The 25,742-nt window shown below is 34.1% G+C and overlaps 4 protein-coding genes across 4 annotated transcripts; 2 read left to right on the plus strand and 2 right to left on the minus strand.

The window, feature by feature from the left end:
* The first annotated feature begins 528 nt into the window (after window positions 1-528).
* On the plus strand, window positions 529-1,458 carry LOC117904427 (stress-induced protein KIN2-like). Its single transcript, XM_034817016.1, has 3 exons — window positions 529-634; window positions 747-815; window positions 1,099-1,458. Exons 1-3 carry the CDS (start codon window positions 575-577, stop codon window positions 1,177-1,179), a joined length of 210 nt encoding a protein of 69 aa, XP_034672907.1. The 5' UTR covers window positions 529-574; the 3' UTR covers window positions 1,180-1,458.
* Window positions 1,459-1,566: 108 nt separating this feature from the next.
* LOC117904425 (protein MIS12 homolog) lies at window positions 1,567-7,637 on the minus strand. The gene is made up of 7 exons (XM_034817015.1): window positions 7,402-7,637; window positions 7,239-7,296; window positions 6,915-7,034; window positions 3,291-3,386; window positions 3,049-3,187; window positions 1,884-2,021; window positions 1,567-1,780 (listed from the first exon to the last, which is right to left on the minus strand). Exons 1-7 carry the CDS (start codon window positions 7,521-7,523, stop codon window positions 1,719-1,721), a joined length of 735 nt encoding a protein of 244 aa, XP_034672906.1. The 5' UTR covers window positions 7,524-7,637; the 3' UTR covers window positions 1,567-1,718.
* A 1,109-nt stretch (window positions 7,638-8,746) lies between these two features.
* Window positions 8,747-15,582, plus strand: LOC117904149 (plant cysteine oxidase 3; the record flags this gene model as incomplete). Its single annotated transcript, XM_034816663.1, has 5 exons — window positions 8,747-8,909; window positions 12,122-12,273; window positions 13,357-13,519; window positions 14,723-14,923; window positions 15,097-15,582. Coding segments are annotated over 5 exons (804 nt in total), but the record flags the coding sequence as incomplete, so codon positions are not given.
* Window positions 15,583-16,083: 501 nt separating this feature from the next.
* Window positions 16,084-21,639, minus strand: LOC117904423 (enolase 1, chloroplastic). Its single transcript, XM_034817013.1, has 7 exons — window positions 21,094-21,639; window positions 19,102-19,409; window positions 18,623-18,777; window positions 18,225-18,542; window positions 17,149-17,295; window positions 17,007-17,057; window positions 16,084-16,495 (listed from the first exon to the last, which is right to left on the minus strand). Exons 1-7 carry the CDS (start codon window positions 21,465-21,467, stop codon window positions 16,430-16,432), a joined length of 1,419 nt encoding a protein of 472 aa, XP_034672904.1. The 5' UTR covers window positions 21,468-21,639; the 3' UTR covers window positions 16,084-16,429.
* Window positions 21,640-25,742: the final 4,103 nt, after the last annotated feature.

Consider the following 25,742-nt stretch of genomic DNA (forward strand, 5'->3'; position numbering starts at 1 on the left):
TAAAAAATTAGAATATTTTAATTTTTACATAAACATTCTATAATTTTAAAAATAAATAAATAAATAGACGGATTAATGTTTCAAAAATTATAAAATGTAAAAACGTTTTGTAATAAAAAATTAAATAAAATTTTAAAAGTAAAAAAAATCTTATAATTAATTAAATGACCAATATAGTGTGTTAGGACTAACATTCTTTTACATTTAAAGTTTTAAAAATGATTGAAGTTTCAATTATCAGAAGAACACAGCACGGCATATATGGAAACAAAGAGGCATGGAATTTCAGCATATACCGAAAGCCAAACAGGTCCTTTAGATTCAGTCGTTGGCCATCCACAAAAACCTCAACAGCCTTTGAATAGATCCAGTCCACCAAACAACCCCTTGAATTCTGCAAAGCCACAGGTCAACACCTGAACCTCCTATCACGCACAATGTCCAATTACACTTGTCAACCAACGTCCTCCTGCCCAAAGCCTATAAATGCCTTAACATACTTGCTTGGTTTTGCATCACAACCGAAGTTCAGGTTGAGTAGCATATTCCAAGTCCTCTTCATCTAAAGAACAAGATGGCCAACCGATCCGAAGACGTTTCCTTCCAAGCTGGTGAGGCCAAGGGCCAGGCCAAGGTGAGACAACTTCTTTTCCATTTATTCATGGTGGCCATTTTCAACTAGTCTATCATACACATCATGTTGTATGTCAAAATCTAACTAAGATTATTATACTCGATGACTTCAGGCTAAGAAGGATGAGATGGTGGACAAGGCCAAGGATGCTTGCCAGTCTGCAAAGGAATCATGCCAAGAGGTTCAAAATACACTACTGAACATACATCAAATTCATTTGGAGACACTTATAGAATTAGATAGTTCCGTGATCCAATTCTTTCAGGGGAACCTAACAATCTGTTCTACTAATTTCAATCAACCTTGGAGCAACCAACAAATGGTTGACCAATAGAACAATTCAAATTGCATACACAAGGATTCAAGACACAAGGATGTTTATGGAGCCATTTGTTTGTATAGTTGCCATGGCCCGTCTAGTCTATTTTGCTTCTCTTAGTGATAAATGTATTCTACTCTTGCAGGCTGGTGGGCAGATTAAGGCCAAGGCCCAAGGTGCTGTTGACGCTGTCAAAGATGCAACTGGGATCAACAAACAAAGCTGATGGATTCATTGATTGATTTATCTGCTGGGAAAGATTCGACAGGGATGAATAAAGAAAGCAGATGGTTTTTTGATTTATTCGTTCTTTGGTTTCTTAAAATGTTCCATCATTGTTTATGTTCTTATTTTTGTGACTTTCGTTGTTTCCAGATAATGCTCATAAAGAGCACATAAGTCTTGTCCTTCAAGAGAGACACTAGATGTTTCACTTCTTAGTCTGAGTTTTATTCATAACTGTCCAGTCTGACAGATGCTTTATAGAATCTCTATTTTGTCATTCTCTAAATTTCCACCTATCTGAAGTTGGATGCTTCCAAAGCCATTTTTTCTTTTTCCTTAAAATTCATCATTGCAAATCAGAAAATTAAAGGATATTATATTTTTCATATTGTAGAAAGGAAACACCAGAACTCTAGATGATATAATAAGGCCCAATAACTATCCATTACACAGCATGTAAGGAAAACTTACTAGTAATTATCTACAGCAAGCATAATGTATCACTCCTGTGCCACAAGATTGACGTAACAATATTTTAACTCACATGTTCTTTATGTTGGCTAAAAATTCTTGAAGATCTTCCAACTCTGCATTGAATAGGCCTGCAAAAAAGAGAATCCCCAGCATAGACATGGATTATTTATCCTTCAATTTAATTCAACTTGCAGGGCACTAAAGCAGCATTAATTCTCACTAACCATTTACCTTTGTCATGATTCCTCATAGACAAATCTCTGTCTGGGTTGTATATCCTCTCTGTTTTAACACGTTCAATCCCTTCCATCCTCTTGGTCTTCATCTTTTCCATTTTAGTACGAAGTTCTGATGCAGTTCTCATCATCTCTGCAGAAAGTATTCATCTATTTAAATATTTGCTGTGCTAGAAATTTCAACCTATATTATCAAAAAAATGCAAAACTAATTTAACCAGAAAGTCTATAGGCACTTGCCAGCAAGCCTTTATGCATTCGAATATAGAAATCCTTATTCATCTCAAGTTGAGCAGAGATATTGCACATTTAACCAACGGGAGGAATTGGGGCAAAACTAGGAAATGAAATTATATAAGAAAGATCCATACTTAGGAACTGCTTTTGAGTCAATTCATCCCAATGAGCCAGTTACTGAGACAAGTAAAGCTAGCATTGCATGCCATAACATATAATTGTCTGTCTTGCATATAAGATTTATATTATTTCTAACTTTATCTTTTCTTTTTATTAGTTTTTTTTTTTTTTTGGTAGGATTATTTCTAAGTTCTAAACCAGACAACAGTGAGAAACCTTCAGCACATTAGACAACTGAATTTTCTTTTGCACAAGGATTCTATAATTCAATGATAAGATTCCAAACTGAGACATGTATATAAGAAATTTTCAGAGCTGGTTAACATGTTATGTTCTGAAGAAAGAAAATGAAGCATCTATTCCTTTGCTTTCTAAGCACTAGATTTATTGTATCATACCACAAAATGTTGGAAGTGTGAAAACCTCTGGAATGGTGACAGCTTGGGGATTCCTCAGATGGCATAGGCAAGGACCCAGATCAATCAATATATTGGTAAATTACATGGTTTAACATATGAATAAGATATGGATAAACATTAGACCAGAAACAATCAAACAAAAAATTCCAATAACAAGTGGTTCTCTACTCTTATGTTGATGATTCTAGAAGTAAATATTGCAGCAATTCAGGGCATTCCTAATAAAATTGAACACTCTATCCCTTAGATCAGCTCCAAAACTGACACCTTTTTTTCCCTGCACATAGTATTTTATTCTAACAGCATAAGCTACTGCTTATGCCTAGATTAGAAGTGAATGATGCATCATTGTTGAATCAGAGAAGATAGATTCAAATAGCTTACCCTGAAACATGTCATGCACTTTGTTTTGTTCATATAACTGCAATGCCTCATTAACAGACCCAGTACATTGATTGCTTAAGACAGACTGCCTTTCCAATGCTTGGAGCTCTCTGTTCAGCTCAGCAGATTCCTTTCCAACCTGGGTAGTGCATTGAAATTTCACAGTAAATCAATGAGAAGAATAAAGAATCATCTCAAACACATGCAAAAGGAAGTTCTAGAAGGATGTGAATTCTTATTACCACTGTAAGTTTATCCCTCAATGAATCCAACTGCGCATCCAGCTCGAGATCAGACAGCACATCTTTGTTAATTGAACTGTCACCAGGTGTTTCACTCTAGAAAGACATTGTAATACCCCAAAAAATCATATTCCAGGAAAACTATTACTTTGAAAGTCGATCACTGGTATTTAATTACTCTTTCACTAAAATCAAATGTCTTTTCCGAAAAGATAAAACACAGCACATGTGGATTGATTTATTATAATAGCTGATCAATAGCAAACCATGATAAACCTGATCATTAATAGTACAAAAATTTCAAATGTGGATCAGATTATGGGAAAAACTCTTCTGGCCTTAATCAATTGAAGCTTCCCATGACAGGATTTCGTATCAATATAAATTTAAGAGATGCAACCTCAATGTATTTTCTATTGAAAGAAGAAAATGGTAGGCTCACCTTTGTGATTTTCCCATTGGAAGCATGTGAAGTAGATAGGAATGTCTTCCATAAAACTGATGAGAGCAAGCCATGTTCACTGCCCCACCTAGAATCAGGGGGTTGATATTCTTTATCTAAATCCCTTAAACCCTCAAATTCCCTTAATACATGATCAGTTAATTTGTATAGCCAATTGAGGGTACAGCAGAAGTCAGACCTTTTTCTGGACAAAAATATGCCCAATTCTTTCTAGACAAATCTCAGAACCACTGATGTAAAGAAGTCAACTGATTGCTGAATATGTAAACCAAATCAAAGGATCTGTTGATCAACTGACTGATAAGTCTCATGAATAATGAAGAGCTTGTCACCTGTACCCTTCAAGGTTTTCCAGCTAACAACAAAACCTATGCTACTTCTCTTTCACATGATCGGTGTTTATCTTCTTACCTAAAATTTGCAGCAATGATAAATGCTCAACAGTGGCTCCTGAAGGGTGTTATGCCAATAGCTTGCTAAGCATAAAATAATACCATCTGCAAATGTTGTGGTTTATTGAATCCTACAATATATATATAGATAGATAGATAGATGGATGGATGGATGGACGGATAGATGGATAGATGGATGGATAGATACGTAGATAAATAGATAGATAATCCAAACAAAAGATGGCGATAACAGAGAAATCACAACCAACTGCATGGCCCTCCCATTACACATATAGACCACTCAAACACCCCTTGGTGAATCTCCAGCAATTTTTTTTCTTCTATAATATGTAGCAGATATCATTGCTATCCATCCTTCAAAGCATGATCTTTCAGTCCATACATGTCATCTCCATAAATAACTTGATATGAAGGATCTCAGCCCTTTGCATTTATCACTCAGTATTAAGTTCAAAGATTGTCCTCAGCTGGTTACTCCAGCCAAGCTTTCCATTCATCACCCTGATTTCATTTCTGAAAATAAAATTCATCATAGTTCAGCTGACACCCTAGGAATTTAATGATCACCTGTTTGATGCACCCTATGCCACTCATCAATATCATGAGGGCTGTTGTGCAAATTTTTCCACACAATGCTCATGATTATGGCATCTGTCTCTCCTACTCTTTCAAACCATATCTATAAGCATCTCCTAAGGTAACTGACTCAAAAATCTAAACAACTGCTAATCCACTACCTCTACTAGGTGGTGACTCTTTGTTCAATCATATTTTGTATCAGGTGCACTAAGAAATATGAGCAGTCTCTCACTGTAATGCTAAGCATTACTGCAGGAAAACTCTGCTTTGATGTCTGCTGTACTAAACAACTTAACCGCTTTGAGTACCAATGCTCTACCCAATGTAGAACTCCACCTTTAAGATGCACTATCTCCCCAATTGCATCAATCCCACTTATCTCACAGCCAACCAATTCTACACAACCATCCAAACACATTGACATCAACTATTGTTTGTTATGTAACTATGCAATATTTTCTTGTTCAATGTATAATTTCAACAGAACATCCAATGGAAGATATCAGCACTAAAAAATCATCATATCAAAGATTAGTAAATACATACAAACTGCTTCTCTCCTTCAAAGCCTACCCAACTTGCAAAGTTACTAGCATATTACAGTGCATCAGATCAACTCTGCCTTGTGATCTTAATTTTATTCTATTTTTTCAGAGTTAGTCTACGTTATTCTTGCTTATCGTTTTTAGTTCTACTTTGAAAAGATAATGAAAATAAATTTGGATTTTATTTGTATCTGTCATTTCTGGAACTGCAGGGGAACCAACACTAAGTAGCCTTAACAGTGACCTTCCAGGAAGGTACCATGTTGATACGTGCGTTATACCCCCATTGTTGTTTTTTTTCTAATCTAGAATCACTGTTCTTTCTCATTATAGAGTGGAAGAAGTTTTTGCCCCCATACCCCCTTCCATTTTTGGGATGGGCTAATGTTACTAGGAAATCTTTTTGATAGCTTCGAGCTGGGAGGCCATTTTTTCCAACCAATACTTGAAAACTCTTTTTTTTTTTTTTTTCTATTTTATGGTTTCTTTCTGAAGAAAAAACCATAAAATAGAAAAAAAAAAAAATGAGGTTTCAAGTAAGAGGTCGGAGGTGACAAGAATAAATGAAACTACCAGAAAATAACATCAAATATTTGCAATCAAAAACTTCAATGCACGGAAAATCAGCTCTATAACACTCATACCAATTTATTTACAAATGCAACATGGCAAATCATATAAAGTTTCTATGATGCCAACTATTTTTCTTCAGACTTTTCTCTGTCTGACCAAGGGTTAGAGAAAGCAGTGAGCAGACCCAAAGCATGTGCCATTGAAATATAGAGAATTGGTTTAAATGTTTCTGTGTCCTATATCATCTACTGCAAAGGTACTGTCTTGTATATGGTTTAAATGAGGAAAAAGAATTGGGGCCATTGCTCTTTCAAAAGACCCAACAAGTGAATTTGAACAAGCTCTCTCTGCTTGGTGAGAAAACTAATGGGGAAATGATTGAAAGAGGAACATGAGGCCTAACATCTCATGTTGTTTTATCCATAGTTTTAAAAGGTGCAAAGCGCACCTAAAGCATGGAAGTCTCCTATAGCTTAAACACAACACAAGGCGTGTGCCTAATGAAAGTGAAATGCGATTAGGGATGCATATCAGTTTTATAAAATATCATTCAAGATCTAATCTAATCAATAAAATTTAAGAGTCCAAACATTTAAAAGAAACATTCGATAAAAAAAGTAATGAAATTATATTAATTTTAATATATAATTAGAAATTTTAAGAATAAAAGTATTTAAAAAGGAAGACTAAAGTCGACAAGGTGTGCCCCTTCAATAAGGCGCATGTCTTGACAAGCAAAGTGCTATGACTAGGGAGTGGTTGCTCCTTGAGCCTAGGAGCACTTAAAGTGTGCCTTTTAAAACTATGGTTTTATCTCAATTTAATTTTGTGTTTGCCTTCAGCTCCATCTTAAAGCCATGCTATCCTATAATGTTCATAAGATCAGACCATATGTTTTATTTTGTCCTGCCTACACAAAACCTGTAAACAGATATTACTAGGTACCCAAGAAAAAACTAGTAGAGATACACAAACATGACAACAAGTAGATTGTTAATTGTACAATCTACATATAAACAAGAAACCCCATTACTGAGTATATAGAACCTACAGCTTTAGGCATCGAGAATCCCTCAGGAACAGCAAAACAGTGTCTTAGGCAATACTTCTCCCACATCTCCAGCCGCTTATCCAAAACTCCTTGAATCATATTACGAATATAACCAATACCCTACAAATAAAAAACCACCATGACTCAGGATGCATCACAAAAAAGCTCATTAAACCAAAAGACTCCACCTTACAAGTGCTGTGCTTAAAACCAAACAATGTCTTATAAAAGTAACAGATAGGAGTGCTAATTAGGAAGCATTCAACCGAATTGCCTAAAATTAAAGACCCAAAGAAAAAAAAAAAAAAAAGTCAAGTTTTGCACCTTGTTTATATCACCAGAGCGATCGGTTCCGTCCGTTCTCAAAAGATTCGATGCTTCCCTGCAGAATCATCATGAATTCACGGGAAAATTTAGATACTAGAAATTATTTCACACAATATAGATAAATACATATGTATATAGAGAGAGAGAGAGTTGAAGTTACTGTTGATAGAAATCAAAAGCTCCATCAAGCAAATCATCGACTAGGTTAAGGACTTCATTGATGAAGAGCTGGGGATTGAGGTTTAGAGATTCAAAAATGGCTTCGCTTTCGCTGCCTTCCATTTCCCAAAAACCTAACTCTAGAAGAGAGAGGAAAGTTGGAAGTTCTTTCCCGCCAAGAGAAAAACTTCAAAATGGAAGAAAATTTGAATGGGAGAGAATGGCTGGTGTGTGTGCAAGAAGACGCTTCTCCCCCCTTCCATAGCTCCCTTTGTTTTTCTGACAATTATATTCACACCCCTATATTTTCACATAATTACGAATGCCTCCAAATTTTTAGTTGCCCAGCCTTTCTACGTGTTCGATGGGTGAATCTTTTCTCATTTAGTGCAAAAGAAAAAAAGAAAATAATAATATATTTTATATTTTAATTTTTCACCAAGAGGCCATTTAAATTAAATTAAATTAATTTTTTCGTTTTATTGATATTTTAACCCTAACACTTGCTTTAATTCTTTAAAGTTTTATTTTCGTTAAGCTAACATATTAAGAAGCAAATGAGCTATAAAATTTCAATTTCTTTTTTTCTATATTTTCTAAACTAGAAAAAAGAAAATATTGTTCCTTTTATTTTATAAAAACTCATTTTTAATTATATAAATATTGTCTACTCTGAACCTCAAGGGATTCTCACGACTTCAAATGTGTTTACATTATTAAGAGCAATTCATATTTATATAACGTTAAAAACTTACTCTTATATCTCATATAGAACATCATAAACATTTCACATAAACATATTATCGTTGTATTCCATAAAATTATGAAATCAAACAACAAATGTCACTCACGAAGTGAAATAAACTTTTATATTAAGTTTTGGATTGAGTTTAATATCATTTATAATAATCTGTTTTTAATCGCGTAAATATTGTCTGCTTTGAACTTAAAAAGAGTCACCCAACTTTAAAGTTCACTAAAATATAAAAGCCTTGTTTTTAAAATATAAATTTAAAAAAAATTGAGAATTAAAGTTTTTATCACGTTAAATGAGAAATATTTTTTTTCCAAAAAAAAGCCCAAATGTGACAAATAGTTCTAAATTTCACAACAATATCTTTTATGAGAAATAAATATTAAATTTTTCTGTGAAACTCGGGAAATAATGTTGATTAAAGGATTTTTCTAGAAGATGATACCATTTTATCTCAGTGATAAATTAGTGATATGGGTTTTAAGGAAGCTATCTAAGAAAATTATAAGGTAACAAATGATTATTATATCAATTTTTTTTAAAAGAATATAAGGAAATAAATTTAAGCAAAAAACTATGAATAAACGTCTCAAATGCAATATTTTCTCAGGAAAAAAGGGAAAGCCCATTTTCTGTGAAAATGGCGAAGAAGAGCACATCCATACAAGCCTTATACGACCTCTGCAAAAAGACCTTTTCTCCTTCAGGAACACCTCCTCCTTCTCAAGCTATTCACAAACTCTCCTCTCTTTTGGGTATTTCTCTATTCCTTCTTTTCTGCGTAATTTCAAGTTTATATGAAAAATTTACTTAATTCTGCATGTGGGTTTGCTTTGTTTTGAAGCTGAAATCGATAAATTCAAACATGAGAAGTATTGGGTTTCATTTGAATCTGAAATTTTTGCATTTGTTTGGTATTAGCTTCCAATTTGTGATGTAATTTGATTAATATTGAGATTGAAGAAGTGGGATATGAAAATAATTAAATGTTTCTAAGGGGAAAAACATGTCCATGAATGATTCAAACTGCTGTTTTTTTGTGTCTATTTGTTTATTCTACTTTGTTTATCAACATACCCAAGTCCAAGAGTTAGGATCAAGGAGGAAGTTGTAGCAGACTAGAATCTGAAAAATTTTCCGGAATATACTATTGAAGGGTCATTGTTAGAGCAGATATTTATTTGAATAGGATGGAAAATGGAGGACAGAATTTCAATAGCCAGCCCCATAATGACAATGATACAATGGATAATTCTTTTAGGCTATATCTGGTTTCACATGGAGAATGCGAGGAAAAAAAGTGAGAGGAAAAGTAGAAGAAAAGAAAATAAAAAATAGACTTAAAGTCAATAAAATATTTTGGATCCTATTTCAAATTCATTTAACTTATTTTAACTCTTCTTGACCTGAAAGTGCATAAGTTCCTAACTAATTTTAGTTCTATTTTATTTTCTTTCGTATTTTATGTGATAAAACTAAATATGAGAAAATCATTTTTCTTAACATTTTTTCTTCTTAATACTTTCTTGGAACCAAACATAATTTTAAAGAGAAAATATCACAGTTTCTTCCTCTAGAATTTCTTGGGCAGCATATGATAATGTCAAAAAATCCCACTAACTCAGTTCCACTTAAGAAAGCTTTGTAACTCTACTACTTTGGGTTGACTGAGGAAATCCTTTTTAGTGATCCAACTTGGGGGGGGGGGGCGCATATCTCCCACCAAGCTGTTGGCTATTGTGTTTCTCACTGCTTTTGTTCTAATTAACTTGGGTCCTTCTCTTGTCCTTATAGAGCCTTCCAATCATCAATTTATGTTTCCTCATTTCTAACCACTTTCTAGGGGAATAACTGCAGAACTCATGAATAAAAAGGAATTTTTAAGTAGTGATTTCTATGTGCAGTTTTTTTTTTTTTGGTTCCCTATGATCATCTTTTGTTCGCAGGTGATACTTTGTTCTTTTGTGAGGACTCCTAAAATCAATCAGTTCATCTAAATTGGCTGCTCACGTGGTTTGAAGCATAATCAAGGCTTAAAATTAATCTGGAAAAAGAGAATTGATTCCAATTGAAGGGGTTACAAATGTAGATGTTTTGGCAATGGAATTGGGTTGCAAGGTGGGGAAAATTCCTTCTACTTACCTAGGATTGCCTTTGGGAGCCCCTTGCAAACTAGAAGTAGTTTGGGATGAAGCGGTAAATAAGTTTCCAAAAGACTGTCGATGTAGGAAGGGCAATATATTTTTATAGGAGGGAGACTTATGTTGATTAGAAGTACTTTGTCGAGCTTGCCAATCTATTACATGTCTTTGTTTGTAATCCCTAGAAAGGTCAAATTAAGATTAAAGAAGATTCAAATGGACTTTCTTTGAGGAGGTGGGACTTTGGAGCAAAGCTTCATTTCTTTAGTTGGTTGATTATTTGCATAAATAAGGGAAATGGGGGTTTGGGTATTAGAAGTCTCTCTCTTCTGAATCAGGCCCTCTTTGACAAGTGGAGTTGGAGATATGTTTCTAATGGGGAAGTTTTTTGGAAGCAGATTATAGAAGGGAAGTATGGGAATTAGGGAGCGGGATGGCACCCTTGTGAAGTTAGAGGTGGTTATAGGGTTGATGTTTGGAAAGCCATTAGGAAGGGGTGAGATTTTTTTTTTAGTGTAACCTCCTTTGAAGTGGGTAATGGCAGAAGGGTTTACTTTTGGACAGATAGATAATTTGCCAAGGAGCCCTTGTGTAATTCCTTTTCCTCTTTGTATGTGTTCGCTATGTCAAAGGAGTCCTGGGTGGTGGAATTGTGGGAAGACTTAAGAAGGGTGGATATTGGATTCCATGTTTTACTAGGCACTTTAATGATTAGGAATTGGACATTGTTGAGATTTCTTTCTTTTTTCCATGTTGCAAGGGATGATGACAAGATAACGACAAGGTGATTTGGAAAGAAGCACAAAGGATTGTTTTTAGTCAAATCTTTCTATGCGGCCTTGAAAGTGGGGAGAACGGTCCATTTTCCAATGAATATTATCTGGAACCCATGGGTCCCATCCAATGTGAGCTTTTTTGCATGGGAAGCCAGTTGGGGAAAAGTTCTAACTTTAGACAATCTCCAGAAGAGAGGGCGACCACTAGTGAATAAATATTATCTTTGTAAATTAGAGGGGGAATCTATTGATCACATTCTTCTTCACTACTCCAAAGCAAGGATTCTATGACACCTATTATTTTCCTTATTTAATGTTGATTGAGTGATCCCTTTTTCAGTGAAAGATATTCTTTTAAGTTGGCATGACTCTCTTGAAGGGAAGAAAAGGAAAAAGGTATGGAAAGCTGTCCTCTTTTACATTTTTTTGAACAATTTGGCGGGAGCATAATCAAAGAGCTTTAGAAGATAAGAAATAGAATGATCAAAAGATAAAACTTTCATTCCTTTGTAATCTTTCAATCTAGGTTAGGATGTACATAAGTGAAGACTCAATGCTTTTGTTTGATTTTATAGAATGGGTGGGGTCTTGTCAAGTGTCAGGATGTTTTTTGTGTACTATCTTTCAAGGCCTTCCTTTAGATGCTCCTTGTATATGTCATGTGTACTTTGGTGTGCCTTTTTCTATTACTAATTTATATGTACCTATCTTTACTTATAAAACAAAATTATTTGATTCATCACTCTTGAAGTTCTTAACTCCGGTCTGAATTTGTCCATGAATTCTGCTATATAATGGTATGCTGCCATTTTTCAAGAAAATAATTGGTAAAGAAGTATGAAAAGTGCATATAATTGAGATTTTATGTTTCCTTGTATTCTTGATAATCCATTTGCGTTGAAACACTTGTTTCCTAATATTTCAAGTTTTGGGATATTGGATTGCTCAAAATACATAAGCATAATCTTATATAATTAATGAAACACAAGATACTATAACAAGCTGGCTTGATGCTTCTGATACTTCACTTGTAATCGCTGACTGTTTCAGACACAATTGGTCCTGCTGATGTTGGGCTGAGAGAGGACAATCCAGAGGATGATCGAGGGCATGGCATCTTTGGACTTAATGGATTTAATAGGATAGCTCGATGGGCTCAACCAATAACATACTTGGATATCTTTGAATGTAATAGTTTTACGGTAAGTTTGACCTTCTTAATAGTTTTCCACAAAGAATTTGTTCAGGCATTTGATTTGAAGTCATCTCAGAGTACTCCATATAAGATTATTCTGTATATTCATCCCTGAAGTCATTTTCCTCCCAGCTACGTCTATCTTTTTGGACTGATTTTAGTTTTCACTAATCTACTCCTGTGTTGTCCTCTTGTCGTCTAGGTTCTTCAACCTGTGCTAAAGCTTCCATGAGTGTTACAATAATTTTCAAGGAACAAACCTAACTCATTTAAATCAGTTTTACCTTTTCCAGATGCCTATTGGATACATTCCTTTGGGTTATTTGAGAGCTCATGTTTGTTCTTCTCATAGTTCCTGGAAAGCTGGAAGCACTTAGGAAGAGTGTTGTATACACATAGGAACATGCACTTTTGAAAATGGATTTGGCCATTTTGGGCCTTGTGCACTTTATTTTCTTTTCTTCATTTTGTACTGCACTTTGTATGCTGTTTCTTTTCCTAGTTACACCCACTTTTGTTGGGCGATTTTTAATATATTTACTTTTATTTGCCAGTTAAGAAAAGGGGAAAATAAAAAATTATCCCCCTGGCATGGTCATTGTAGAAAACAGACCCTTTTCCCCAAACAATTGAAAAGTTTGAGACAAAATGATCTAGTGAAATCTTAAAAAGCCCATATCTAAAGGAGTACTAGGAAAAATAAATGGACTCATTAGACCTACTAGAAGAAAACACAATGAACTCAAATGAATCCATTCCTGTTGCTCTGTAAAACACAAGGACCAATATTCATGGGGCATCTAAGCACCCCATAATTGTTTATCATGATGAAAGTAATGTGTTGTGAAATGGAGTCCATCATACTAGCATTATCAAATTTTTGCAATTTTTAAATACATCACCTTACTTGATATTAGTTGGACTCTTTCTAAAAACTTGATCTTGGAAAATTTTTGGTTCCAGAAACTCGTTTTGGAAAATTGGAGGTTTTCACTTATGTGGTGGAGGTCCTTTTTACAGCATTTTTGACCAGCCATTTATGTAAATGACTTTATGTGGAGTTGTGAATCTAGCAAATGGCTTTATGCAGATGTGCATATTCTGCTTTCCTACTTCTTCAGTTATTCCACTTCATGACCATCCTGGGATGACTGTTTTGAGCAAAGTTCTATATGGCTCCTTGCATGTGAAAGCTTATGATTGGGTTGAGCCTGCCCGCATCCAGAAAGGCAAGGGACCAGGTTACTTTACAGGTTTGATTTTAAAACTTTTTTTGAAGTCATGAATTATGACACAGCATTTCTTGGCCTCAAAAAGAAGGCAATTCTAGCTTGAGTTAGTCAATAATTCTTCTGATAGATCTCATCATTTACTGTCAGGATCCTATCCTAGTTTCTGGAAATTATTGAACATGAAATAATTCTAAAATTCATGGTTCTAATACTGCATCCTTGTTAGAGGAATTGGAGTAAGCTAAATGTGAAAAATCATAAAATCTTGCTCTTTTTCTTCAGTCCCCTCATTAATCTTGGCAGTGATTTCTAGGTACTCCAAAAACATGAATGAGATTTCCTTATTATCATTTTCGCTGCCAGTATTTTTGTGACCATTGTTTTCAAATTGAATTTGGTTCAAGACAAGATGAAACTGATATCTCTTAGCTCCATGTGAATGTACAATATTAAATTACAGCTGTCATCTAGTTGGCTGTCATCTGGTCTAGGGTACTCCATTTCAAGTAGACACCGGTAAAATCATTGCTTGATCGACCCATAAAAGGTCCGCTTCATGGACTGAACTAAGAAGATGACCATAAATATGTTATGCAAATGGTCAAATAATTAAAAATTAGAAAGGTAATATGATAGAAACCTGCGAAGTTTGATCTAGTTTAATGAAAGAGAAGATAAAATCATGATCACAGTTTATGCTATTTTGAAAGAAAATATAGCTTCAAATAATTTCTGTTCTTAACCAGTATTGCCCAAAACATTGGCACTAAAAACTTGAACTACTGGCTGATAAGCTGAATGGTTTAACACTCTTGTGGTCAAGTCTCGTACTAATAAAACCACAGCCACCTTCTATTCCTTGCTCATAGTTTGGGCACTTGCATCCCAGGTGCTGGCTTCATCACTGTGGGGTTGGTTCCTCTACAGTCATTGTAATTGTTGACCTGTTGACAATCACAGAGAATCTTAAGTATTTGGACATTTCCATCATGAATGTTCCGACCAAAGTGTTTCGGTATGATTGGCAACCGGTTGGCTATTGATTGTACTGGACTTAGATCCCATCACAATGGGGTGGGGATCATCGATGTACTTCCTTGGAACTGGATTAATTGATGGTTTTGGCAGGCATCAGAGTAGCTCATATGTGTTTGTCTTGGTGTCTATATGAGAAATCTAAACTGTCCAAACAAGAAATGATGAAATTCCCCCTTTCTTTGGCAGTAAGATTGGCAAAGTTGGCTGTGGATAAAGTTCTAACAGCACCAGTTGGGACCTCGATTCTATATCCTAAGAGTGGGGGGAATCTGCATTGTTTCACTGCAATCACTCCTTGTGCTGTGCTTGACGTTCTTGCACCTCCTTACCAAGAAGCTTCTGGCAGGAAATGTACTTACTACCATGACTACCCTTATTCCAGCTTCTGTAAGTAATTCCTCTTTTTTCTTTTCTCTTTTTTTTTTTTCATTGTTTGTTTAATTTTCTGCAATCCTGTGTTTGTAACTTGAAACCCTTCAAAAGTTACGTGTGACTTAGTATCGTTTTCCATATAAACGAATAATTATCTGAGTGAGTTGTTGACTATAACTTCGCTGCAGCAACTGGAAATGAAGCTGAGATAAGTGGAAAAGAAGAGGACTATGCATGGCTTGCAGAGATAGAAACACCAGATGATCTTTACATGCGCCAGGGTGTATATGCTGGGCCAGCTATTCAGGTTTAGCGCACAATTATCTTTGTGTCTGAACCGATCCCCAGAACATATTTGATCACAGTGAACTGACATTCATGAAAGGAGGTGCTTTATAATCAAGTTCGCCTTCGACCAGCAAACATATTTGCAACAAGAAGTTGTGTTGTGTGTTGTTTATAGTTCTATTGAGGTTATGTGAACCATGTACAATCGGTCCTTTTGTGGCTGTGTGAACTTAGGGGTCCTTTCTGTTAAAGAATGTGCCCAAGGGGTTGTGATTGCAGCAAATTGGTTGCTTAAGTCTAATACAAAAGAGGAATGGATTAGCGTATTCGATGTTGAAATTGAAATTGAGGTTAAGGTTGGCAGGGCAACAGCCTTAATGGTATTACATATGCGTCCCATGAAGATGAGTTGTAAAGCAAATGAGCTTCATAAGACTATTTATTAAACTTGATCGTACAACCTCGACTAACAACCAAAAGATTAGGCACTTGATGTGAGATTTCTCTCATTAGGCATAGAGTGAACGGAGGAAAAGACCATATGGAAGGGGAGGTTGGAAAGAGAGTTGATACAACATGTTAGTGTTTTAATAGAGGCATTGGGTTGCAGTGATCGTTTCTCTCTCCTTCCGCCCTTCTTCATTCTCCAAAAAAGAAGAAAAAAATAAAAAATAAAAATGACTTTGTTCTCCAATTATTATTATGTTGTTGTTATATAGGAAAGATGACTTCTAGGCTTTGTTCAACTTCCTGAATGGGGCTTAGCCTGAATGCTCTGATTGTAATGGCACCCAAAGAAGCACAACCTGTATAAAAAGCAACATATATGATGAAAGGAGACTACCCCCACCTGCAAAGGTTTTTTAACCATTGAAACACAGTAGACCTCTGACTCGAACTAGACATTTTTTCAATGAGCTTTTCATTTAAGGGCATAGATAAATTACAAACATTGGCAGTTCAGATCTAAGTTACACAATACACACACTTTCAACCAGTTCCGTGCAAAATCCAGCTGACAGTTCCAAAGCAAAACTGACTTATTTGATCACTCTCAATAAAAAATGAGCTCATTAGCATTGGTGCTTCAAATGACATCTCAGCAGATTGGTTACCTAAAAACCTTTCCTACTTTCTCACAAACCTGGTTTTACTAGGAGCTCAACTTGTTTTATGGTGTATTTGATCCAAGTACCTTATTGCGAATAAAGCAGTCAGAGCTTTCTTTTTTTCCTAGGGTGATCTGAAAGCTTCACCGGCATAACGCACATGTCCAAGTTCCTCTTCAATGCGCAAAAGCTGCAACCAAATCGAAACCCCACAAAGAAAGGAAAGCAATAGTCAGGTTACTGACCATGAGTCATGATGATTATCAAAGAAAATGGTCAATATGCAGCAAATAGAAATTGATTGAAAGACAAAATACTGGAAATTCTGAAAGATTTTTCCACCACTTTCATTATTTTTTATTAATAAAAGAATATCCAGCCATGAATCCCATATTGACTAGACATGTTTGAACAACCAAATCATTGAGCTGAGTCACAATCTCAAGCTAGACACTGTCTGATCAGATAATCCTAGCCACTCAAATCTGAACTAAACAGATGTTTAGGATACCCAACCAGGTGAACTTCAGGATTAGGGCTATAAAAAGCTAGACTAAACAGTATCAAACTGCTCCTAACTACTAAATTGGCTCTCATAAAAAAGCTTCTTGAAATATGTAAATTTTATCCAATTATGTCTAAAAAAAATCCACATGTTCAGCAATACAAGCATCAGAGAGAGGAAAAGATTTCACTTATACCTGATTATATTTGGCCAACCGCTCACTTCGGCAAGGAGCGCCAGTCTTGATCTATATGACAAAACATAAAATGGTTAATTTCAAGCAGCAACAATAAAAAGCAGAACACATAATAGAGCTCAAGGAGTTCAGCTGATAGAACCTGTCCACTTGCCAAGCCCACAGAAAGATCAGCTATGAAGTTATCTTCTGTTTCACCACTCCGGTGACTGACCATCACACCCCATCCTGCAGCTTTAGAGTCTAGTGCAGCTTGAATGGATTCAGTCACGGTGCCTATCTGGTTAACCTTTAATAGCAATCATTTGGGTAAATATTAAGATAAGATCAGGATCAACATGAAATATTTCATTAGGAGATATGATGATCAACCATAGAACAAACCAGTAACTACTGCTGTACAACTCATCTCCTGTTTAGATATAAAACCACACACTGATTTTCTTGGTGAAATACAAGACCAAAATCTTTTTGCTTTTATTTTGATTAAACAAATAAAAATAATAAAAATCTTCAACTCTAAACGAAATATAATTCTAGAACATCCTGTCATTATATGGATTTGGCTGCATGAAGCTTTTTTTCAGATTTATAATCTGTCACCCATAAACTCTGAAGATCAAAATAGACTCCACACAATAAAGAAACCCAAAGAATTGAAGTCCCACAGATGAAGCTAACATGGTTAGGTACTAGTTTGCAATCCTGCTTGCAACAGCTATCATTGTTCTAAACTAAGGACAGTGTGGTCCATGTGACAGAATAGCATGACAGTTTAAGGGCAATACCAAGAAGATGACCTTACACTAACCTAAACATAATCAAATCAAAGTAGACTATATATAACTTGTTTTTTTATAGAAATTCTAGTCTAATACCCCTTCAAAATCCAACAGGCAGCATCTCCATTCCTAGCTTTGTAATCTATCTCTCTCCAAGTCCTCTGGATGATTCCCAGACTGTCAATGCCTCCCCACTTCCACAAATGTCTTAGACTAAGGTAGATTTTCAGGTTAAAATTCATGAATGAAATGACAAGACTGATTACAGAAACCAGAACTGCAGAGCATGGGGGAAAAGTAAGACCGAGCTGGTGAAAGAAGGGACTGAAGCAAAACAATGTCAACTCCTTAAATTCAGGAAATGAAAGAGGATAACGTTAGCGATATAGACAGTAAATAAAAATAATAGCAGAGCATTGTAGATATGGAAACTTGCCTTTAATAGCAAAGCATTGCAAGCTTTCTTCTCTATTGCTTCAGCTATTCTCTTTGGATTTGTTACCAACAAATCATCTCCTACAAGTTGGATATCAACTGAGGACTGTAATGAAGCCCATGAACTCCAATCATCTTGGTCAAAGGGATCTTCAATAGACACAATAGGGAAATCTTTGACAAACTCCTTGTAGAGTTCACAAAGGCTCTGAGCTGAGCGAACGTGAGCTCCATCATTTGGTTGTTTCTTAAAATTCAAATCATATTTCCCATCTTTAGTGAAGAACTCTGAAGCTGCAACATCCATTCCTATTTTGATCTGCATCATTTATTTGGAGTCCTTAAAGGCTGCAAGGAAAATCAAACTGCAAAAGAAAAGAAAAGCAACAACCCGCCTACCTTGCCTGTGTAACCAGCCTTTTCAATTGCATCCATAAGCAGAACCAACCCCTCCCTATTATCCTGAACATTGGGAGCAAATCCCCCCTCATCCCCAACATTGCATGCATCTTGTCCATATTTTGCCTTGATAATTCCCTTCAGTGTATGATAAACTTCACTGCCCCCACAAATTAAAAATGGTTATTTATCTTTCCTATCATTTATGATGGATTATTGCATCAACAATATCACAACTAAAGAACTGCATAATCATAGAACCTTTTCAATTGGCCATCAAAATAGAAACTGCACCCAAACACTGTGTGTGGAAAATCATTAACAGTATGGAACTCAAATCATCCAAAGTCCAAAGGCACAAATCAGCCTGATCATTGCTAACCTTCAGTAAATGTGCATGATTTCCAAAAAAGAAACTCTATGGGAAAGAATAGCCCAGAAAGTAAAAAATGCAATAACAAAATAATTGGTTTGCTAACCTTCACTGCCCATGCGGAGGGCCTCGGCAAACGAGGTTGCACCCACTGGTAAGATCATGAATTCTTGCATAGCTAGATTATTTCCAGCATGGCTGCCACCATTTATCACATTGAAAGCAGGAACAGGCATAACAAGCTCCTTGGTTCCAGACAATTCCTGGATATGCTTGTATAATGGCACTCCCTTTGCTCCTGCACCTGCTCTACACACGCTGAGAGACACTCCCAGTGTTGCATTAGCCCCAAGTTTTGACTTATTTGGGGTTCCATCAAACTCTAGCATGATGGCATCAACTTCGGCTTGATTCCTTAAGAAAAATAAAGAGAAAAAATGTCAGAACCTTATAATCAATATACAAAACAATCTATTCTCAAGCAAGAACAAAATAAAACAAACAAAGATTGAGTTTTATAGGAAATTCAGGATGATAAGCACATGAAGAAAGATTTGGCTGTGACAAGAAACAATCACCTGCCCCACAAGAAAAAGTACGTAATGCGACGGTTAAATGTTTGTGGTGTCCCAAACAAATTGTACATCTTTCTCCCAATGAATGCTCTTTTTTCTTCCCAACTCCATTGTTTATTTTCTACCTTTCATTACCAGAACTTCCCTTTTATCAATCTGGCTTAGGCTGTTAATTGAACCAGGCTGATGTTAAGAGTTTTGAGCTCAGTTCAGTAAAAAGCTTGTTTGTCAACTTAATGTCAAGAGTTTTGAGCTCAGTTCAGTAAAAAAACTTGTTTGTCAACTTAGTGTCAATATTTATGTTTCATGCTCAGTTGATTTAAACGTCAAGTTTGGGCACACCAGGCTCAGTTTGATTAGACATGTGAACGGTTACATATAGTTGTGAACTTCAATAACACGACACTCTAAGGAACTACACAAAACAAATGGTTGAAAAGAAAGAGAGCTCTGAAGAATTGAATAGGGTTTGCAGTATGTTGCAATCACTGATTTGCATCCTTAAAAGTAAAAGTTAATGATTCCAACACAAAATCATTCATTTCAGACATCAGAAAAGAAAGAACAGAGAGACCCAGGTGACAAAGAAAACAGAACAGAAATAAGCAGGAAAAGAAATCAACATGAGAAATGTTGGGTTGCAATAAATAACAAGCTCGATATGATTGTTAAAAAACATGAAGTGAGTCAAACATAACCCAGATAATGGAGCTAAAATGCCAGGCACACCTTGGCTCACTTCTACCCCTAACCCGACTACCAGATGTACACATACACCAGCTTCTTGAGGGCTTATATCACAAACTAGATCTGTCTAACTAGTATGTTAGTTAACGGTTATGAAACACAGCCGAACTAAGTTTTAGTTAAACCTACCTTAGTCCATCTCAAATTCAACAAGTGAAACAGCACAAATTCAAGTTCAGCTTTTGGGACATCCAAAGGTTCTGACATGCACTATGCACTAGTCCCCATGGCCTCAAACCTCTGCCAACAACCTGTACATCCTGACTCAATGTTAAGTACAATGCAAATCGTATCAGCATCTTCGTGGACACTTCCACAGTGAGACTTGAGACAACTTGGCCAAGCCACTAAGAAACAAAACCAACTTCTCAAACATCCTTCATCAATATGCCAATATTCAACATAATTACACCGTATAGCTTCTGACTCTCAGAGTATTTTTCTCAAAGATAACTAAAGGGACATCGTAAATTTTCCTAAAGCTAAACGGTAAGGCAATAAAAAATATACATTCTTCTAGTAATTTTTCTCAGGAAATACTTTTCGTCCAAACAAACAGACAGAAAAAAAAAAAAAAAAAAAAAACAGTAACCAACAAACAAAAGATTTCAGCAATGACCCAAAGCACCAACGAGAAGTAATAAAAATTAAAAATTAAAACAAAGGTTTCTGTTTTTAATAAAAAGAATAAAAGCATAAAAGCATCAACTTTTAATTATTCTAAACTTACAAACTCAGAGGAAAAAAAATAGTAGAAAAAATCAAAAGAAAGTTACCTGACATCAAGACCAACGAGTTTGGGAGCCAAGAGGTGATTGATGTTGCTGACAGCATTGAGAACACCTTTACCACCATAAACATTCTTATCACCGTCTCTGAGCTCCAACGCCTCGTAGATCCCAGTGGAGGCCCCACTGGGAACGGCGGATCGGTACAGATTATCGGTGACCAGATCAACTTCCACCGTCGGATTGCCTCTGCTATCGATGATCTGCCTCGCTTTCACCGACTTCACAAGGTGCTCCTTGGAGGCCCTGGCGGCCGCCGGCGCGACAGCCACGGAACACCGGACGGTGAAAGGGCGGCGAGGCGGATGAGCAATGGAGGACCTGGAGGGAAGAGAGAAGGAAGAGGTAGGAGCAAGAGCCATCACGAGTTTGGGGAGGGAGAAACCGAGAAAGTAGAAGGGAAAGTTAGGGTAAAGGAGGTGGGTGGAATATAAATAGGGGAAGAGCGAAGAGGGAACGTGGAGAAGTCCGCTGGAGGGCGATGAAAGCAGTGTTCAAATGTGGAGTTTTGGTGGGGGTTGTTGGGGAGGGACGTTAAGTGAAAGAAATTCCCACACTCCTGCCAGGTAGCTGTGCATGTGGCGACCTTCTCTCTCATGGCTGCTCCCACCATTTGGTGTTTCCTTTTTCTTTTTCTTTTTTTAATATTTAAAAAATAATTTGTCCAATAATAAAAAATGAAAGAAGAATTTGACCATTTGTGAAAGACACAGGCGAGAGAAGTGAAGACAAAAGTAGACACCTCTCACCAAACCTTGAGGCAATTTTTAAGTTTTGGGCTTGTGTGGGCCTTATTCCACTTGGGCTTTCACCTGTTCCCGTCCAATTTGGAAGTGACATTGGCCCAACCTTTACCCATTAATCATCAATGCAAAACTAGGTCCAAGAGTAAAAAATTAAGTATACGTTTATTGCCATTATCAACATCCATATGTCCAAAAGCCCAAAGGTTTTGGAAGGAAATATTCATATTTGCATTAAAAATTTGTGATAGTTCCATCTTCGTATTTAAATCTTGTATCTTTGTCACTCGTAGTTATTTATTAAAATGACTAAAAAATGATCCATCGTTGATATTAATTTAATTAGAATATTTGTTTCTTTGTACATAAACAAAGTATTCAAAATCATACTTATTGTTCTCCTATATTCCAATAAAATTATTTCAGTAAATAATGGAATCCCAGATAAGGAACTATACTAGTAACCTCATTTTTGGAATTAATGATTGGATCATAAGAGCTAGAAATACATTTTCTTGGATAAAGGAATATATTTGGATATATTTTCTATTTTTTACTTTTAAAATAAAAAAATAATGGTAATTTTTATATAAAATATATAATTTTTTACCTAATGTTCTCAAAAACTAGTATAAAAGATTGAAGAAAAATTTATACCACCTCAAATTTTAAGATTTCTAAAAATAATTTTTTAAAAACCAATTATTTAAATTTTATGATGAGATTCTCTATAGTGACCAAATAACTTAAATACCTTTGAGTACTTATACCAACCAGGGCTCAATATAGCTTCCTCTTAGTTTTACTACTTAACTCAAACACTCTATATAATTTCTCTTTATTTTGTAAATAAATATAAAGGATTCACAATTTTATTGAGGCATAACATTTGAATCATAATAAGAGTTCGTTTGACAATAATTCTAAAAATTGTTTTTAAACTTTTTAACACTTGAGAATTTTTTATCTTTCAAATATTAAAAAAGTTATAAACACTTTCTAAAATCATTACCAAACACATTCTAAGCTTAGTTTGAGAAGTTGTCATTTCCGATTCTAGTGATGTTTCGTAATGTTTATTTTTATTTTTATCCTATTACAAGTGCAATGTGATTTAGGTTTTATATAATGTCCATTGCTATAGAATGATATTTTAATCTCAAATCCTATCTATTGTACCAACAAAAGTTTCAATGCAAACAAAGTTAGTTCAAGAACATAATAATAAAATACTCCACATAAAAGTATAGGAGGCTTTTATGTGGTTCGATCAATCACATCTATACCCACAAATGAAAAAGAATCTTTTCACTGTACCATAAAGAATATTACAATAAATAGAACTAGATACAACTATTGAGTTCCCGAAATTGTTGAAAATTATTAATATATTTAGTTACTATATTAAAATTATATATTTAACTATTATATATTTATTTATTTATTTATTTAATTACTATATTATAATTATTTTTTTATTTTAGAACTAAAGGTAAATTAGTCTTTATTTTCTTTTATTAGGTTTATTTAAATTATAATGGTGTTATATCTATTTTCAAGAGAATAATATATTTATAATAATATATTAACCTAAAATATTTATAAAGATATCTCTAATAACTTTTCTTATTCATTGAAAAAATCTAACATTATAATAATATATCAACTTAAGAAATATTTTATATAATATTCATTACAAAAAAGAATTTTTACTAACTAATAATTTGAGACACTTTCCAACAATACCTAATGACTAAAATTTTATCAAATTAATTCATTCTTTGTATATCAACTTGGGGGCTTGGGTTGGATTGTAGTTAATCTAAATGTAAATGAAATTTTAAAATTCTTTGTTTACCTAATAACATTCTTTGTATACCTAATGACTAGCTTGATTTTATTTTTCCAACCCGGAGTAAATTTTGTTACACTTACATTGGTTATATTAATTGGGTTATATGCGTCACGCCTCAAAACCTTCTCCAAGGGTATGGTGGTCATTTCATACCTTAAGCACGAAGACTTAAAGTGGAAACGACACAAACATTCATCTTATAATTGAAAATTACCAATTACCAAATTTCTATTCAAAGTAGTAAAATAAATGAAATCTAAAATCTCCAGATATCAACTTTAAAAACTAACACATTAACCAAAGTGTTATTGTCCAAATAACTCCAAACTCAAATAATTTAAATGAGAATTAAATTAAAACATCTAAACAATATCCAAAATAAAGTTTAAATCAAAATCCTAACAAAAGAAAATTCCTCAATTTAACCATTACTCATCGCTCGAATTGAGAATACCTGAAAAATTATCAACGAAAGGACATGGACTTAAAGCTTAATACGGAACATCAATACAGTTTCATGGATAAAACATTTTTAATTATAATTACAAACGAGATATATTGCATCATTATTTTCATAAAAACTTCGGAGTTTAAAATGCAAATACATTCAAATGTTTCAACAAAACTTTTTCATTTTCATTTCAAAACAATTTCACATCAAAATCAAATTAAATACATTTAAAATATATTTACTCTAGTTATCAAATAACAAATTGTGCATAGTTAAATGAGACTTTACAAATGAGTGACTAGTTTTAAATTTGTTCCATTTAAGGTAAACAAAACTAAAAGTCAACAATTATAAACCGTTGACTAGAACCATATAAATGTTAATAATTATAATCGGTTGAGTAGGGTCATAGAAATCAGAGTCAAACACTTCATTTCATTTATTCAAACTTACAAAACAAAATACTATATATCTAAAATTTTCATTTTTTTATAAACAAAGAAGTTGTTCAAATATATTTTTCATGCAAAACATATATTTGATTCATGCATAAAAATAAAAATAATATTTTTAAAATTTTCCAAATACAATATAAAAAGGAAATTATTTTCTTTTACAAAATCTGCATTAATTTCCTTTACCTCAAAGAAATACTTAAAAACCTTGGAGAATTTAGCCTGAAGAGGTTACTCGTCACTTAACATAATATCATGCACAACATTTATTATCGATTATTTATCTAAAGATATAAATTTGATAATCCTAACAATATTTTATATAGTTTTCAATATTCTAATTAATTTCCTATGCTAACATTATTAGAGATAATATTATTTTCAACTTCCTCAACAATAATAAATTAATTTAATAAGTTTCCAAATTTTTATAAAATTCATTTTCCTTTCTAATTTTATTATAACTATACATTTCTTTATATACTTAAATTAAATCAAATCTTGTAAAAAAACTATTATTATTATTATTATTTTAACTTATTCTACCCTCTAACTTACAAAGTACCACCCTCCTGTCTCATGGCTGCATATCAATTTTTTTTTTGTCACTCAACAATCTGCACGAATTCATTATTCTTTTCTTTATTTTTTATTTTTACTTTTTTCTCAAATTGCCACCCGACATGGTTCCTCAAATTCCAAAATCCAAAAACATGCAATCCTTCTTCTTATTATTAATTTAATTTATTTTTTATTTTTTATGATCTAAAGCCTGCACAAACGATTTATTAATTTATTTTATAAATCTAAATTTCTCATCTTTCACTAATTTTTCATTTATTTATTTATTTATTTTCTATTCAATTGAAATTTTCTTATTTTCATCAACAAATTAATTTGCATTCATAAATTTCCAATCTTTTGATTTAAAAAAAATTAAATAAACTAACCCTAATTTAGATTGAGATTTCTAAAGTATTCAAATTTAATTAACAAATATAAAATATTAATCCGATGATTAAAATCTCACCTGAAAAATTGATCTTCGAACCCTAAACCTCAAAAACTTTAACCCTATATTCTCTTATATTTATGATCTCTATGAAAAAGGATTTTTTGAATAGAGATCCAAT

The sequence above is a fragment of the Vitis riparia genome, chromosome 17 (assembly GCF_004353265.1).
Source record: "Vitis riparia cultivar Riparia Gloire de Montpellier isolate 1030 chromosome 17, EGFV_Vit.rip_1.0, whole genome shotgun sequence".
NCBI classification, from domain to species: domain Eukaryota; kingdom Viridiplantae; phylum Streptophyta; class Magnoliopsida; order Vitales; family Vitaceae; genus Vitis; species Vitis riparia.